The sequence below is a fragment of the Falco naumanni genome, chromosome 9 (assembly GCF_017639655.2).
Source record: "Falco naumanni isolate bFalNau1 chromosome 9, bFalNau1.pat, whole genome shotgun sequence".
In the NCBI taxonomy this organism is placed as follows: domain Eukaryota; kingdom Metazoa; phylum Chordata; class Aves; order Falconiformes; family Falconidae; genus Falco; species Falco naumanni.
This window is the reverse complement of record NC_054062.1, coordinates 48284827-48301219: the sequence shown is the minus strand read 5'-3', so window position 1 is coordinate 48301219 and position 16393 is coordinate 48284827. Positions and strand designations below refer to the sequence as shown.

Sequence of the window (16393 nt, the reverse complement as noted above, 5' to 3'; positions counted from 1 at the left end):
GGATGGGGAAAGTTTGAGATGGCCAGAACACCTATATTCTGAACCAACTTAAACAGCTTGGACTTTACAGAAAGCTCTAGGTTTATTATGACTGTGTTTATCATTTTGTTTCATTCATTAATTGCTTTCTCCCACATTTTCTGTAGGAAAAAAAATTTGTCCTGCATACTTTGAGCCAGGATGTAGCATCCCTACCCCATTCCGCAAAAACCTAGGACTTCTCTACTTTGTAGGGCTTCTCTATTTTGTTAAACAAAGATTTACTTAAAGAAAAAATATCCAACAAACCCCAACAACTTTTAAAAAACATACACTGGAATCATAGCTACATACAGGAAAAAATGCCGATAATTCGAAAGAGAATCAAAGCCAGGGAATTTAAAACTACATACTCTTTTTCCAGATGTGAATTCAGCCCCAGTGCTTGACAAGCATAGCTGCTGGCATAATTTACAAGATAAACGATCAGGGTGTCTTTTGTAAAGCCTCACGAGAAAAGAGAAAAGAGGCCACCTACCCCAAGAAACAATTGCTAATCTGAACAAATTAAGTATGTATTGGTGTACACCTGGTTTTTCCTTGATGTCAGAGGGCAATCCTACAACCAGGAGTGCAAGCATTACACTACAGGCAGGGTCTGTAAAACAAGCGTTGGAATTTCCCAGTTAAACTTGCAGAAAACAAACGCGCTGCTATGCAAACATGCAGCTGACACTCACCTACTGGGAACAGAGTTATGAGGTGTTGTGATGCTCTCAGTTATCATTAGGAAAATGGGGGCAATAGGAATGCAGCGTGACAGAGTGGTTTAAATTCTTCCGAGATGTGTTCACTATGCACATTGATATGCAAAATCACAGTGCCAACAGTAATTTTAAATGCAAATCCCTAATTACAGTGTCAAAGGTACCACTTTGAAGAGCTATGTTCAAGTACACCATTCCATAGTACCTTTACAAATGAGTATTAGTTTCTTTTTTCTCAGAGAGGCTGCACAGAAAAACCGAAGTGAAAACCCAAGGCAGACATGTGGACGTGATGCAGTTACAGAGGACTCATGCTTAACTTTTATAGAGTTGCCTTCATTACTTCAGTGGAAGATCTCAGAAGTACTTTAGCAACTTACCGGCTTGGAGCATCAAATAGTTACATGGGTTGTGCTGCAACATTAAGACATTAAATAAAACTGATAAAAGGTACAACTACATATAGTACAGAGGGCTTTTTTTTTTTTTAATTATTTTAACCATTAGACTAAAAGTGCCCTGTCCTAATTTCCCCTCCTTTCATTTCTTCCCTCTCTCCCACCTCAAATTAACATGGAGTCTTCATAAGAACAGTGATATTTGTCCCACATCTTCAGGGTGCACCTTTTTGGTGTGCTCCTTAATTTCTCCATCCATTTAAAATATAAACTTCTTACAAAGCCTAAACGATCTGCCTTTGAATATCAACATTTTCTACTAATACAGACATTTTTAGGATAGGAGATACTCTATGATGCCATATGCACTTTTAACCCATTTCTGTATAGCGTTTTGACTTCTGGATATGCAATTGCAAAGCCTCGGAGTCAAAAAGTAAAGTTATTAAAGTAGCAGCTCAGTTACTAAAGAATGAAGGCGCAAACTGGTTAGGTCCCCTCCTTCAATCTGCAGCTGTGATTAACTCTGGTCTACCTCCAAACTGTGTCTTTTGTCACATTACTTTGCCTACCAGGTGCAGCAGAGATGCTTCCCTTCCAGTCCCGTGGCTGCAGAGACTGTACTCAGATGAGATATTTTAAAGGCCCTTCTGACCAGCAGCATCGCTGTAGACAGCCAGTTTCCCAGGTACCATCCTGAAATTTTAAACTGCAGTAATTGACAGTCAACTAGCCCAGCTCAAAACCTCTTCGTACAGAAAGTTACTGCTTTATGGTGCTAGATATATGCATGTCATTCAAGCAATAATTGTTTTGAGCCTGCACATTTTATACAAACACCTAAGATATATATATATGTGTTTCATTTTTTTTTTAAAAAAAAAAAGGCTACTCTTAGGGGACTGAATTACTACCTAGCTCTTAGAAATGTTTCTCTTGTGTTGGCTTATCACAGTTCTTTAACATCGATATATTTCATTAGTGTTGCAGCTTGGGTTTTGCTACTTTGGAGAATCTGCTTTTTCATACTACAGAGTGCCAGTTCTTCAATTTCTTCTGTTTCAACTATTTTTTACTATCCTCCAATTGCCTGTAATTGCTTTCCATAGTCAGCAGTATCACAAGAAACCTCACACTTTCATTATTCACTGGACAAGTTAACAAATTATTCACTCTTTTCCTATAGCATCATAACTTCCTTGAGAGTAAAGCTGTATTGTAAGCAAAAGCAACCGGGAGAAAGGGATGTTTTCTCTTCAACCAATTTGCTGTCATTGCTATTCAAAGCTTACAAGCAAGAGGTTTTTTTTAAAAAACAAACCAAAACACACAACCAACTTCCGAGTACTCCAGTGACTTGACTTAAATGGAGTTTCAAGATGGATTTCTTAAGACTCAAATATACTTAAAAAGTAAATGCCTGAATTGGAGTAATTTTTAAAGTTAGAGTGCGACCTCTAGGTGGTGCTGACAGCCCATCATCCCATGAGGTTAAAGGATATGCCAGTTCATAAGCTGCATGTCCGACCATTACCCTTCGGCAGTTACCTGCAGGCACATGGATTGCAGATTTCGCTGTAACCATTTCTGCGAACTTCTTATTGTAACACAGTGGGTTTACATCTATAACCATAAAGAAAAAAATCAGTTCCTTCTTCAGTAAGGGGCAACAGCAAGGACACAGCAAACTGAAACACGCAAGATAGCATGTAGTAAGGATAGCCAAGTCATTTCAGTGACCACGGTTCAGGTCACAACAGGCTGTGAAAGATAACTAAGATTTTTTACAAAAATAAGAGGATAAAAAAGTTGAAAGCTAAACAGCAGAGATGCACGTGATAAGACAGGTGAACTAGAAATCATATTGTCGGCTCCTTTAAAGGAGTTTGAGTTGCAACCAGTAATTTCATTTCATTCTGGCAGTTATTGCTAGGAAGAATAAACTCTATAGCTGATCATGGGTCAGTATCTAACATGGTGTACTAAGGACCTTACCGAAGCGTAACTCCATACTGCTGCAGTCAAGCTGCTTTTGGAACTTCGTGATGCTACGACAAAGCTGAAAACGCCTACTGTGAACTGAGACGGGCTACCAGCAGTACAGTTACATACACGTTTCATGCCAACTCTGGTAGTGACGTAACTGGTTAAAATGGAAGCTTCAAGGCGCTCAGTGCAGTGACTCCTCTAGAAATCATATGTTAGAGTAAAATGTATCAAAGTGTGTGTGCCGTTGCCCCCAACTAGTGTAACTGCAGATGTGTACATACCTGAAACAATTAAGTCACAGAAGATGTCACAGTCAAACTGGAATTTGGGTAACTGTATACAGCCTAGATAAAATCTTTTATTCAATTACCATTCTTTATCTGAAGCTAGCATGCTGTTGAGACAAGACCTATGAAGTGTGGCACTTAAAAGGGAAAAACAGACTTGAGAAATGCAGTCGCCCAAGTATGACTGGGTCAGACTATCTACTGTACAGACAGCGAGGTGCTTCCAGATGTCATATACATGCTGTTATTTCAGAAAAGCATTTTTGATTTTGCAATCCTTAATGCAATGACAAGCCCAAAAAACCTCGCATGTTACATTTTGTTCTCCTGGGGTTCTTTTTTTCCCCTCTTTCAGATTGTGCCTGACTGTTTCCAAATGGTTAACTTGACATTACTACATATCATTTCTTCCCTTCCATGCATGGAAAAGAAACCTGATCAATTCCCTTTGTGTAACATGTAAAAATTCCACAAAAAACTTGGAACAGCAAAAGAAAACAGCTCATTCTGTTCAATTTCTTTAACTACACAGCCTGACCAGATTTGAAGAATTAAGAAGATGTTCTAGCTAGATAAAAGAATCTGAGCTCTTACATGCTAAAAAGGAACATATTGTTCTGAAAAAATATTTAATACAGTGCAAGGAAACTCAGTCAGATGTTACTTTAAGTTATCCAAACTGATTTATTGACAATTTAAATGTGACATATTTACAGCACTGTTTCTAAAATAATTTAACATTTTTCATAGATTTATAAAAGTACTGATAAATAGGAGACCCTGACAATTACCAACCACAAATATTTCCCTATGCTACTGAACTACAACAGTAGTTCTTTACTTTTTTCTTTTTTCTCCTCCCCCCCCCCCCGCCTTTTTACAAGTCCCATAATGGAGCTGCTTTACCTCCACCCAATGTGTAAAATTGCCAATACCAAAATATAATAAAATGAACATGCAGTGTGAAAGCTGTACCAGAGCAAGTGATTTCAGATGTTAGACTACAGTAAAAATATTTCAATGCAAAGTGTCTTCCACACAGAATGTACTTGTGAAAAAATAAGCCTTTAAAGAGCTATTGTTTTATCTTTATAGAAGTTAAAACCTACAATACTAGTACAGACATTTACAGTAACTTCCAATTCTGTGCTAGTTTTCACATATATCTAAAGAGTCAAACAAAACCAGTAATTTACAGACACCACTGCCTTAAGACTGTGGTTAGTTAGCTTATGGATAAAAAACATGAAGGTGCTGATACAATTTAAGGTTTTGAAATTGTATTTCACTCTTACATGACACCAATCATTCTATCCTTGGATCAACAAATTATTGTGGTAAAGCCATCCGTATCTCTCAAGCAGGAAGTCAGTTTGGAAGTTGGAGAGAAGATGGACTTCTACGATATGTATCTTAGGTTCTAGTAGACACAAGTATCACGAAACTGGACAATCTGAATCACAATAAGCAGCAGCACGAGATATTTGTGGGGGTTTGATTAAAGCAAGTATTTCTCAAAAATGATGAAAATAACACAATCTAATCCAATACTTGAAATGTACAGGTTCTTTTCATTTGCATCACTGAAGCCCCATAACAGTGTACACAAACAACAAATACTCTTTTTTTTAAAAAAAAACACATATATTGCACAGCTAGTGGGTGCGCTACCAGAAAACTGGTATCCCTAGCATAAGTTTTCTATTTTACATAGCTGTTTCAAACTATGCTAATTCAGAGCAACTCCAAGCCAACGGTCAAAACCATTAAGAATGGTTTGTGTACACAACTAACCCAGAAGTGTTTCAACAATGTGAGAAAAAACACAGGCACTTAAGATTATTAGTGCACCAAAAAGTTATAGGCCACAACTGCATGACTACGAACAGTTCAGTACCAATAATGACAAAATGAGGAGGTTTTCCACTAATTCATACAGAAACAAGAACTGTTCACAAAGCACTGGTAAGGAAACCATTCTCAAGACAGTAATTTAACAATACATTTGGAGATCTAAGAAAAATAATTGCTGCAAAGCCTAATGTAACACAATAAAAACTCTACACTCAGTTCAAAAGATCTAAAGCGTCCAAATTCAGAAGCCAAATTTCTCTTCTCCCCCCTCCAAAACACCATTACATGCAGTCCATTAAAATCCAAATGTGCAAAAAGTTATAACCCACCTTTAGGAGTGCATCAAAAATAGGCTGACTATTCAAAGGACTATTTTGGTGGAAATTTTACAGCACCATAATTAGAATTCCAAGGGAGTTCAGAATTCATGTTCTGCTAACAAATCAGTTGACACTGTTGATCCTAAAGAACAGAAGAAACATTTTGTGCATTTCCTGGTATCTGAGAGTCATGGAGAGAAACAATTCTCAGCTATGCCTAAAATCTTACTGTAGTTCAAAATGAAATTAAATAATCACATTTGCAAATAATCGCATCTGTTGGCAGTAAGTTCTCCGCAATATAGCATCAGTCGTAAATTTAGTAGTAAATTTGCCAGATTAGGAACGAAAAGTTGCTGGTACCTTGCTTACTTGCAGAAGTACTTCTTTGTTTTTGTCTTTTGTTTTTTTTGTGGGGGTTTTTTCTTTTAAATTGTGCAGTTTGGCCCTTCCCAAGTAAGTGATTTACTATCAGGCTTTGAGAAAATGCCTAAGGCCTATTTCTGACCCTCAGCTGAAAGGCAATATACAAAGACATTATATATACACATGTGTGCACAGAAACACACACATACATATATATAAAAAAAATCAGTGTTCCGGTTTTTTGTTCTCATTTCCTGTAATTTTCTTTGGTTAGAAGTCCAAGCAAGGAAATTAGAGGACCGAACAAATGGATCATTCTCCAAACACTTCCATCGCTACACATCACTAACTGGAAGGCTTGCATCATCCAGATCCACAAGACCAGGATCCTGTTCCTGAGTGCCATTTTTACTTTGGGGTTCTGAGAGGCCCCATTCAGTCACTTTGGAAGCTGATTCTCTTGGAGCGACAACCTGGATCTTGTAGCTCCCTGGCTTGGCCTTGGTAAAAGATTCGTGAAATCCTCGCTTCTCCAAGGCAGGGTATTTGGTGTGAGGGTTTGGGACCAGAGGGCTGCCGTGAGCGGCTGTGGAATGTGAGGTGGCTGGGGCTGGGACGGCAGAACGGACAGCATGGTTGGGTTCGGAAGAAGACTCTGTATGCTCCTGGAAAAGAAGAGCATGTGTGAGATGAAGTCATTGACATCTTGTTGGAAAGATTTCATGTTTCAGATTTCACTCTCCAGAAAAAAAAATATCAAGACAGAAAATACACAAAGTGAAGCATCAGCCACAGCAGCAGAAGGCAGGTGTTTTCTCAAGGCGGTGTATTATTAAATGTGAGCTTACAGCAGTATGTGACAGCAACATCAGTTTCTTTATTTGAAGAAACTGAATTTCACAAATCAAGCTCAGCAGCTCTTTAGACTTTATAATATAGTCCAGAAAATTGAGGCTTCTCATTTTACTAATAAGTAACCCTTTGAAGATACACACTTTAAAGGCCATTGAAAGTGACATCTTTCCAAGAGAAATGTATTCGAACATGTTCATATACATTAGGATTTAGGCTATGAGTACCTGAAGTAATGCACATTTTACTGTTCCCTCTTCTTGGACTACTAATCTCTCCTATTTATTATGGGGATCAAACAAAAAATAGTAACTATTCTATGCTATCAAGTCTCTGTAACAGTTTCCAAAGTTAATGGACCTAGAAGAACAGAAGCTGATCTTCAAGCTGCTCCTTTAAATTGACAAGCTTTTTTTTGTGTTTATTATTAACTGCCATTCTTCTGACCTTTACATAACTATCAGACCAATACAGTGAAAAATAATCTTCCAGTATTTACTTTCTGATAGAAATAAGTTCCCTAACTACCTAGGAATGATTTAGATGTCTAAAGCATAAGCACAGAGTGCCATTTTAGGTGTCCTAGGGTATTCTGCTTAACCTACAGCTATAGCTCCAGAATAAAAAATTCCTCAGGCTCTAGACTGTTGCTATCAGTTCTGTAAGGATGTCTTAAATACCTAGGGATACCCGTAACAGCGCTGGATACAGTGTTAAATGGTATGGTCAAAATGACGTGCGATGATGCAGTGACTACTGCACTCTGCATGCATTAGGAGCTGCAGCTGCTGCCACTTCTGCCATCACCAGGGTTAGTACATGGACTACAGGAATCTGCAAACCCATGCGTGTACACAAATCAAGTCACTTTTCAAGCATGTTTGTTAGCCAAAAAAACCATCACAGATGTGTGTCCAAGATGCAAATATAGAACCTCAATGAAAAACCTTTTTTTCACGACAGTTTTCCAAGTTTCTTTTAGAATGCTATGACATGACTTCATAAATGCATATTATCATTATAATATTCTGCCAAGCACTACTGTATTTTTTACCAATTAATATTATTGTGTGAAGGAGCTGTGCAACTTTTTCGGAATTCAGTTTTGCATTCATTTTCAGTGAAGTATTTCACCTTATTTACATTGGCTTATTTCATACTTGACTTGATACTCCACTTTAAGAAAAACATCTGCTTTAGGAGAACATATGATTCAGCGATTTATCTACTGTTCTTCTCATTAAGAATTTTAGTTCAACAAATAGGACAGAAGCAAGGGATATTAGAACAAGATCTTTTTGCTAAATTGAACTGAAGGATGCTCAGGTTTTACTACCCACACTGACTGTAATTTCACAGTTAAGAGACTATGCTGCTGTATTACTGCTAAGGTGTACTGCTTTGAACAGTGTACTGATTATACATTATAATGCTTCTACATTTGAACTAATAATTTCATGCAGAGACTTACAAGCCATGCAAATCAGGCTACAATATTATCCTTCCAATTACTAGAGTTACAACGTGCATTTTTTCGTGTGCACGCATCTGTATTAGTTTGTGGGTAGCTTAAATTTCATTTTGCTTTTGCGCAGTTTCAAAAAAATGTAAAGTAAATGGAAATATGAACTCTCATGCAAATTAGTTTTAATACTTTCCTATTTAAATTACATCACATAACTTACGTTTAAATATATACTATGCTTTGAAGTATAAATACATGTTTTTGCCAATTTCCAATTATTTTAAAAGTAAGAAAAAATAGTGAAAACCTGTAAGTGAATGACATAATTTATGAGTTAGTTTTCAGTAATAGTAATGACAACAGGTAGCATTATTTTTAGGGTTTTATAGTGCAAATTAGTCTTTAGTCCTAGCCCTCTGTTAAGAAGGCAAGTTTACATGAGAGCCCACATACGTGCTGCATTCACCAGTTCTTGATGTATACCTCTGTATACAAGGATTCGACAGCCTTCTGGCCTGCCGCATCTGGAACACAGTGCAAAGCTAAGATTAGAGTAACCTATACTTGGGGAAAGAAGAGAAGAGAGGGAAAAAGAAAGAAGTGATGCAGACACTAATAGCTAGATCGCTCCATTAGCCCCACACACACAAAAAAAAGCATATCTGTATATTTTCATTCCCCCCAAAAGAAACAAAATTTATGACAGAAGTTCTATTTAAAAGCATGAAGCAGCTCCCAGCTGCAAAAAATAGAGAACTTAGATTGAGTTAATAGAAATACAGTATCAATGCAAACGTGTAGTCAAAAGCCAGATTTACATTATTTCAGATTATGGGGGTAATGATATATTCAGCTTATTACAAAACATCCCACAGCCAGAAAGTTAAAACCACAGCTTGCAACATCTGAACTGTGAAGTAGTCCTATTGTTAAATCTGGATGTACATACTCGGAGACACTGTGACACTGCAGTAATCTTCACTACCTTGCACAAGTTACTGTACTTTGTACTGAACATCAAGTACAGTTTAAATGCAAGTATGTATGAAATGTTGGTATCCACAGGGCCTCACAAATGTTAAGATTTGTCACAGTGCCTCAGTTCAGTAATGCTAGATGGTGTTCACACTAAAATTCCAACAGCAAAAACTAATTCATGCGAGCAGAGATCTCTTAAAAGAAGTTACTTTAAATTTGAATCTGTATCTGCATATACAATAAACTATGAACAATGGAGAATGACAACTTAGCAGTGAGTTGTTAAAAACCAATTAGAATATTGCCATTTGATTGCAACATTCAGCGATTAGCAGGAACACCTCACAGGAATTAGTTTCAATTTTACTTCCAAACTAGTAGTAGTGACAAAGATCACACTGAACTTAGAAGAATTTTTTTTAAGTTAGCACTTGCATTATCTACATGTCCAAGACAATACAATGCACAAAGTTACATACAGGCAAGACTAAGGCAAGTGCTCCATTAAAAATGCCAGTCTGTATGAAAGTTCATGCAAAGATGCCACATTACTACAGGACAGGATAGAGGACAGGCAAAAGGAAAAAACAACTAGAACTTCATGTGCACAAGTGAACATCAGCTAATCACATTTTCTCTGAAGTTCAGAATAACATACGGAAGCCGCTGATCTTCCAGGTCCTCGTTGTGCTACAATGGCCCCAGAAATTGCTTTTATCCAACTGTGCATGTCTTCTGGACTGTCCGCCTGGATCAAACGATATGCATTAAATTTAACATAATGAACTCTCAACTTCCCTGTTCTCCTCACCACCTGCATTAAAACGAGAGCCTTAACCTACTTTAGTTATTTAAAGCCACAGAGACTTCCATTTCTCAACTCAGGCATTTCTTAATATCTTACCCCGAATTTACTATTACATGTACATTATTTAAAGTAGTAGGCAAGAAGTAAGTATTTTTATACTATTTGAATACTCTAGACTCAAATATTTACTACCAGCAAGCAAAAAAATTAAAGCACCCACAGAAATTCTTACAGGAGATATGCTGACCCCTCTTAGCAGACTCTGGCCAATGACACAACTTCTATACTTTTCAGTCACTGTTGCACTTCTATGATGTATTTACTGAAGAGTTGCAGTCAAAAATAAGTCACTGTCGGGGGTCAGCTGTACATCTACTTAGAACAATAATCCAACAAAGATGCAAAAGATTAACAGTGAATACCAAGGGTGTACATACCCAGGATAAATACAGATAAAAAGCTAAAGCCATCTCCTAATTAGGTTGCAGCTTTAAGCCAGCACTTCGACCCAGCAAGAAACATCTCCAACATGTCAATTATGTTCAGCTACAGGACAGCTCATAACTCAACATCTGGCATCACTGCCTGTATTAGACTATATAGGCCTTTCTGATCCGACATGTGAAACTCAAAGATTACTTCCAGTACTATAAGCATCACATTCCTACACAGCTAGGAAAAGCATGTCTTTGATTTTTATTAGTTCCAAACATTTAGAAGGTGACATGGTAAGGATGCAGTGAATAAGTGCATGTGGATACACATTACCAAATCTGTACGGAAATCTGAATGTTGCTGTTAGTGGGTATTTTAATGTGGCAACTAAGTTGAATCTGAGAATTCAATTAATACACATAAAAATTCAGTACTTCAAAATGAAAGATTTATTATATTGAGTTCATCCCAATAAAAAGCACATTAGGATTTATTGTTTATTATTTTCATATGCTACCAACATCACACTTGCTGTTGCGTGTAATATTTCTTATATGCACATTTCTGAAATACAAAGACCACATTCCCTCTGAAAATCATGGCATAGTTAAATACAACTTTAAAAGCAAACCAGCAGTGCTTCTTTGCTTTGCCTATGGTAGTTTCTTGGTTTTGCCCAAAGTTTAAAAAGATAAATTACCTGTACATAAAAGGTTCGAGAAGTTGTTACAATTTCAAAGAGATTGTCTCTCATCATTATATCACTGTAAATGAAACAAAAATATTTCAACAGCAAGTACAACTTTCCCACTTACTCTATTTGAAAGACTCTAGGATGTGCAGAGAATCAGAGCATTTGTTGTCTGAAGACCTTTGCATTTCTTTATCACTCTATATTTACCAAAAAAACTCCAATAAAGTAGGAAAAGAAAATCAGCATCTGTTACTCATTTTATTGCTAAGACACTTTAGTTTGTGGTATGTGTGCTACTACATATATTTTTAATTGGAACATTCTAAAGCATACGTTAAGTTTAAAAACTGTTCTAGTCAAATTTCTGTAAAATTTTACATTTATATTTTGTTAGGTCTTTGCAAAGTAGTAGTCCTAAACAGTAGCCTGCTAAAAAGGAAATTGAATATCCATCATAACTACTAAAAAAGCAATTATTTCCTTAGTAGATTGCCATTTGGTGGGAGGGAAGCAGCAGGAGGAAGAGTATTCTCATCTACATTCAGACATGTAACATAAGGTAATGTTCTCTAAAGGTTTAGAGATTGTATGAGCAGAATACAGACTCCTAAAATCGCTGCCTCAAATCAGCCAGCACCCATGCATCTCTAACTCATGATTACATGATATTCCTGAACCACCCTTGTCCAATGCATTTACATTCTACTGAATGTTACAAGTTTGAAACACACCAATACAGAACCCTCAAAACTAGTTTTACACACAAAGCTACCTGCTGTCCTTTAAAGAAAGGATATCACATCACATACATAAACCAGAGTTATTAGAAAGTTCTCCACTGTTTCCAGCCAGCAGTCCAGCCATGACAAAGCAGCATACTACAGCCCATGTAACAGCATCAGTGCTTCTCTCCTCACCTTTGTTTGCATTCCTGAACTTTGTGGACCTCCTTAAGTGGTATAACCCTGAGAGGTTCCTTTTCCTGAAAAAAAGGCAAAAATATTTCAGTAGAATCTATCTAAACTAGATTACAGTCAGAAAGTCAGGGGTCAGAACAGTTGACAGCAGCAGATGTACATAAATGAGACTTTCAAGGCAGTTGCTTATGCAAAAGGTGGCGGCAACCAGAATTTAATTTGCTTTTGTAAGTAATTAAACCAACCATGAAACTTGCAATGAAAAGGAGGCCAAATCAAGAAGAACAACACCCCAAAACATTCACTCATCTTACCATAATGGAGATAACCACCCCTTGTCCCCTTCTTCTAACCCGATCAGAAAACTGAATCTGGCCTCAAGCAGCTTATTTCAGTAAAATTATGATTGTATTCATTTGCTATGAAATGCTGTAGGATGCCTCGTTAATCGTATTGCATGAAATGATTTTAAATAAAATTGTACCCTATACTCACTACAACCAAAAATAATCCAAAGAAATCAACCATACCACAACCTGTAAAAAAGTATTCCTAAAGCACACAAAAATTCTGTTACTGTAACAAAATAAGCGTCAACTCTGTAAAAATTTTACACAACAGGAAAAAGCGAGAACATTCATACAGAAATACTTTCACTTTTGCCAACAACCTAGTATCATAGATACTATTGTTTTCCTGTGGTTGTTGCAGTAAAACACAAACATACAAGTTATTTTACTTCCTAATGTGTTTTCTTTAAGCAATGTTACAATGGACTTCAGTTGGCTTCAGCTTATAGACAAAACAAAAACTGTCAGCTGTGGAATGACTACTTTGCCTACACTCTCTATTACACATATACTTAAGTGTTGTTATAACAAACAGTACATGCCACCCAAATATAACCATCCTCAGATGTCAGATTTTACCAGATCACTTGTCTCTATACCAGATCAAACATAGGGAGTTTAAAACTCAGTGTTTTCAGTTATTTTGCCCCTCCTGTAACACCTGCTGCAGGGAAGATCTCAGCTCAGAAACTGTAATTTTCCTAATCTGATATTGCCTCGGTTTCACTATGCTTCACCTGAAGGCTGACACGGGCTCTTCCTCAAACTGAAAAGGAGATCACTGTGGGGGGAAGACACACAGTACCAAATCACCACAACAAAAAAATCTCCAGGATCTACATTTTTTTTCAATTAAAACAACCCCCGAACATATTTTTTTTTTACATTTTTGAGAACAGAGAACTTAGATCTATTTCTACAGATGCAAAACAATTCCACCTCAATATCCAGTAAGTCATCTGAAGTACTGGTGAGCAGGCTGGCTGTCAAGGCAAACTAGCTTCAAGCAAAAGCCATAGCTACCTGAAGATTGCAGCTATTGGGAACTGAAGTCCAATTGAAAGAAGTGCTCCAGAAGCAGAAGCCTGATGCTACACGACCTCCATCCCACAGCCTTCTTAACCACAAAGGCATGAAAAACAATCGCTACTGAACTTTTCCTGTCTTTGTATTACTCTCATTAGGAACAGATTATCAGGGAAACTGAGATCACACACGCTGCTGAAAGAAATTCAGCACCTGAGATCCTCAGAAGAGAGCACTGCCCTTTCTGTGTTTGTAGGATGTATGGTTAAGTCATTGCAGGTGTTTTCTTCTTGGTGGGCTGCACTCCATGAAAGCTTCACTCTTTCCAGTATAGATTAAATGTCTCTCCAACATGTTTCAGACAAGGCAGGTCCTTATTGTTTAAAAAACTGTATGAAACATTCTTATCTTGATTAGGTCTCCTAACAATAGAATTCTTTGATTAACCACTGTAGTCCAAAGAGAAGACACTATATTCTCTGTCTATTCAGTGCTTCCTGATGTCTATTCATACCTCCCTGAAGGATGACTCTCATAGCGGAAAAAAAACCCCTAATTTCAGTAAAAATTGTGAAGCAGGATCTACTTCCCCGTTGTCTGGCTGCTGGTCAAACCAGTACCTTCCTCACACTGCAGCAAGGGGATATTAGCCTAAAGAACAGAGGACACTATTCTAGGCTCAAAATAGTTGGAAAGGAGCATGATGAAACTCTAGAAGTCTGTGCATTTCTACCATCTTCCTAGTATACTCTCACACAGTACAATTCTTCACTGAGAATTTACTTCTGAGCAATCTGCACTCAAGACTTAAAAATAGAGGGTTTATTATAGACAATGAGTCAGAATTGTGTTATGCTGACAGTTTAACAAAGATAATTATGCAAGATCAAACTCCTGCTGATGCTGTATACTCCCTCATTAAAAGTAAAGCAGAAGTTCTCTTCAGAAACACCCTGAAATTCAGGTTCCTGACATTTCACTTCTTAGAGTTGGCCTGTAAACTCAATTTTCCATGATTTATATAAAGCTCTACACACAGGCTTCATTCCTTAGGTAGAGATTTTCTCATGTTTAGTAAGTGTGGGACTCCCTTTCAGGAAAAACAGACTGTCTCCTGTACCAGCCACTTCATTTTTAAATGAAGCCTGAAGGCGCTCAACATTTGCTCAAAATGTTGAAAAGTGATGAGTGAGGAAGAAACATCATGAAACCGAAATTCTGTAAGCATTGCTTCTGAACAGCAGAGCTCTTTGCCTCTCCTGGCTGCCCTGTTGAAAGAAGTACCCATCATTTGTGTGATAAAATGCTCCGTAATTCTTAAAGTTAGAATTGCAAGGTTACAGCTTTGTCTCTCCACGTAATGTTCAGCTATTTCAAGACAACTGATCATTTGCAAGTACAAAGTGGGATACTAATACAAAAATCAGAGCGATTGCAGAATATAGCCTATTGCTGTTCTTCAGTGCCCTACAGACAGGCTCCCGAACAGAAGACTGAAGTCCAAGTTAACAGCCACCCTGCTCATCTTTTTGTTCTTCTTAATCATGAAAAATTACAGTACAGAGTTGAGAGCTGCAGGAGCAGCACAGCACATTTTTCAAATACAGGCATATTTCTCCAGATTTTCTTGCAATTAGCACTAGAAAATAACACACAATGGAAACTTACCAGTTCAGACTTGAAATAGCCTATTGTGTTTTCATCTAACTGAAAGTATCTTCTCTTCCAGTTCTTCATCTGTTGAAGGAAAAGAAATCAGTATTTATATATTCTATATTAAAAAAACACTTGTTACATGTACTCATACATGTTATATTATTCATATATTTAAGCCTAGTTTCTAATATGTGATATTGTATAATTCATTTGTTTATATATTTAGAAATTTTATGTATTACATACATTTATATATAGGTCTGTTGTGTATATATATAGCGCCTCCAAAATAATTCTACAAGACACTGCCCAATTATGGTTTTGAAAACTGCAAAACCTAAAAATTCTGGAAGCTACTATTTTGTATTATAAGATTTTTTTTTCTCAACAATTTCTACTGAAACTGCAACAACTCATCAGCACACCGCAAGAAGTGGTAAAAGACACAACATTAAAGGTTTCTAGCTTATTTTTAACAACAAAAAAAGAATGTTACAAAAAACCTTCGTAATCCAAGATAAAATGAGTCTGAGAACCCACAAAGTGCATCTTGCTTAATCTGAAAGATCTGTTCCTTTTTTAGCAAGGTGTCATGTGAATAGTTGCACTTGTGTTAGTCTGACAATTGTACAATTCTTCCTCTGAACTGAAAAATTAACTTTTTATACATTTCAGTGATTTTAAAAGCATGTATGAACTTCTGTCTTAATTTAGATGCTTCTAGCAAGCAAAATTAGTATCTCTACGTAATTGTGGAACAGAATTCCTAGCTGCGTGCACTAACCATAATGTGAAAGTCTCTGTGCACACACTTTTCTTCTCCAAAACACCTCCAACACTGTAACACTGAAGAAAGTAATGAAAAGTAGTAGTAATACAGACATTTTACATGCTACTGGCAGACAAGTTTTATCTTTAGCCAGCCTTAATATTGTCAGCAGTGGTAAATTTACTGGTAATTATGTCTTTTTTTTTAATCATCTACTTGATAAGTAGAACTACCACCTTAGGACCTTTGTTGTCGATTATGAAACACACTGATCTCAAATACTTACCACTGCTCCTTGTTTTACACAGTAGCCAGCTTTGATAATAGCATTATCTGGGGGATGCTTAGCAGTAAAATAAGGAAGGTGACTTTGTGACCGTTTCAAGTAATTCCTGTCACCCCCTTCACTGCACTCACTGATTTCTTCTTTCTAGAAAAAAGTAGAAAAGTTCAGAATAATCTCAGGTTTTTTTAAAGGTCAAA

The 16393-nt window shown here is 36.9% G+C and overlaps 1 protein-coding gene across 8 annotated transcripts in view; it reads right to left on the bottom strand.

Moving 5' to 3' along the window:
• Positions 1 to 4084: 4084 nt before the first annotated feature.
• Positions 4085 to 16393, bottom strand: part of PLEKHA1 (pleckstrin homology domain containing A1) — a 37656-nt gene continuing 25347 nt past the window's right edge. For 2 of the 8 annotated variants that reach the window (XM_040606226.1, XM_040606227.1), the window contains exons 7-13: positions 16197 to 16340; positions 15154 to 15222; positions 12110 to 12174; positions 11199 to 11262; positions 9914 to 10003; positions 8761 to 8835; positions 4085 to 6625 (exon numbers count right to left, since the gene is read on the bottom strand). In XM_040606226.1, coding sequence (XP_040462160.1) covers positions 6296 to 6625; positions 8761 to 8835; positions 9914 to 10003; positions 11199 to 11262; positions 12110 to 12174; positions 15154 to 15222; positions 16197 to 16340 — 837 coding nt within the window. In that variant the 3' untranslated portion in view covers positions 4085 to 6295. Of the gene's footprint in view, positions 6626 to 8730; positions 8836 to 9885; positions 10004 to 11198; positions 11263 to 12109; positions 12175 to 15153; positions 15223 to 16196; positions 16341 to 16393 lie in introns of all 8 variants that reach the window. The other 6 variants (XM_040606228.1, XM_040606234.1, XM_040606229.1 and 3 more) reach the window with 5 other exon arrangements.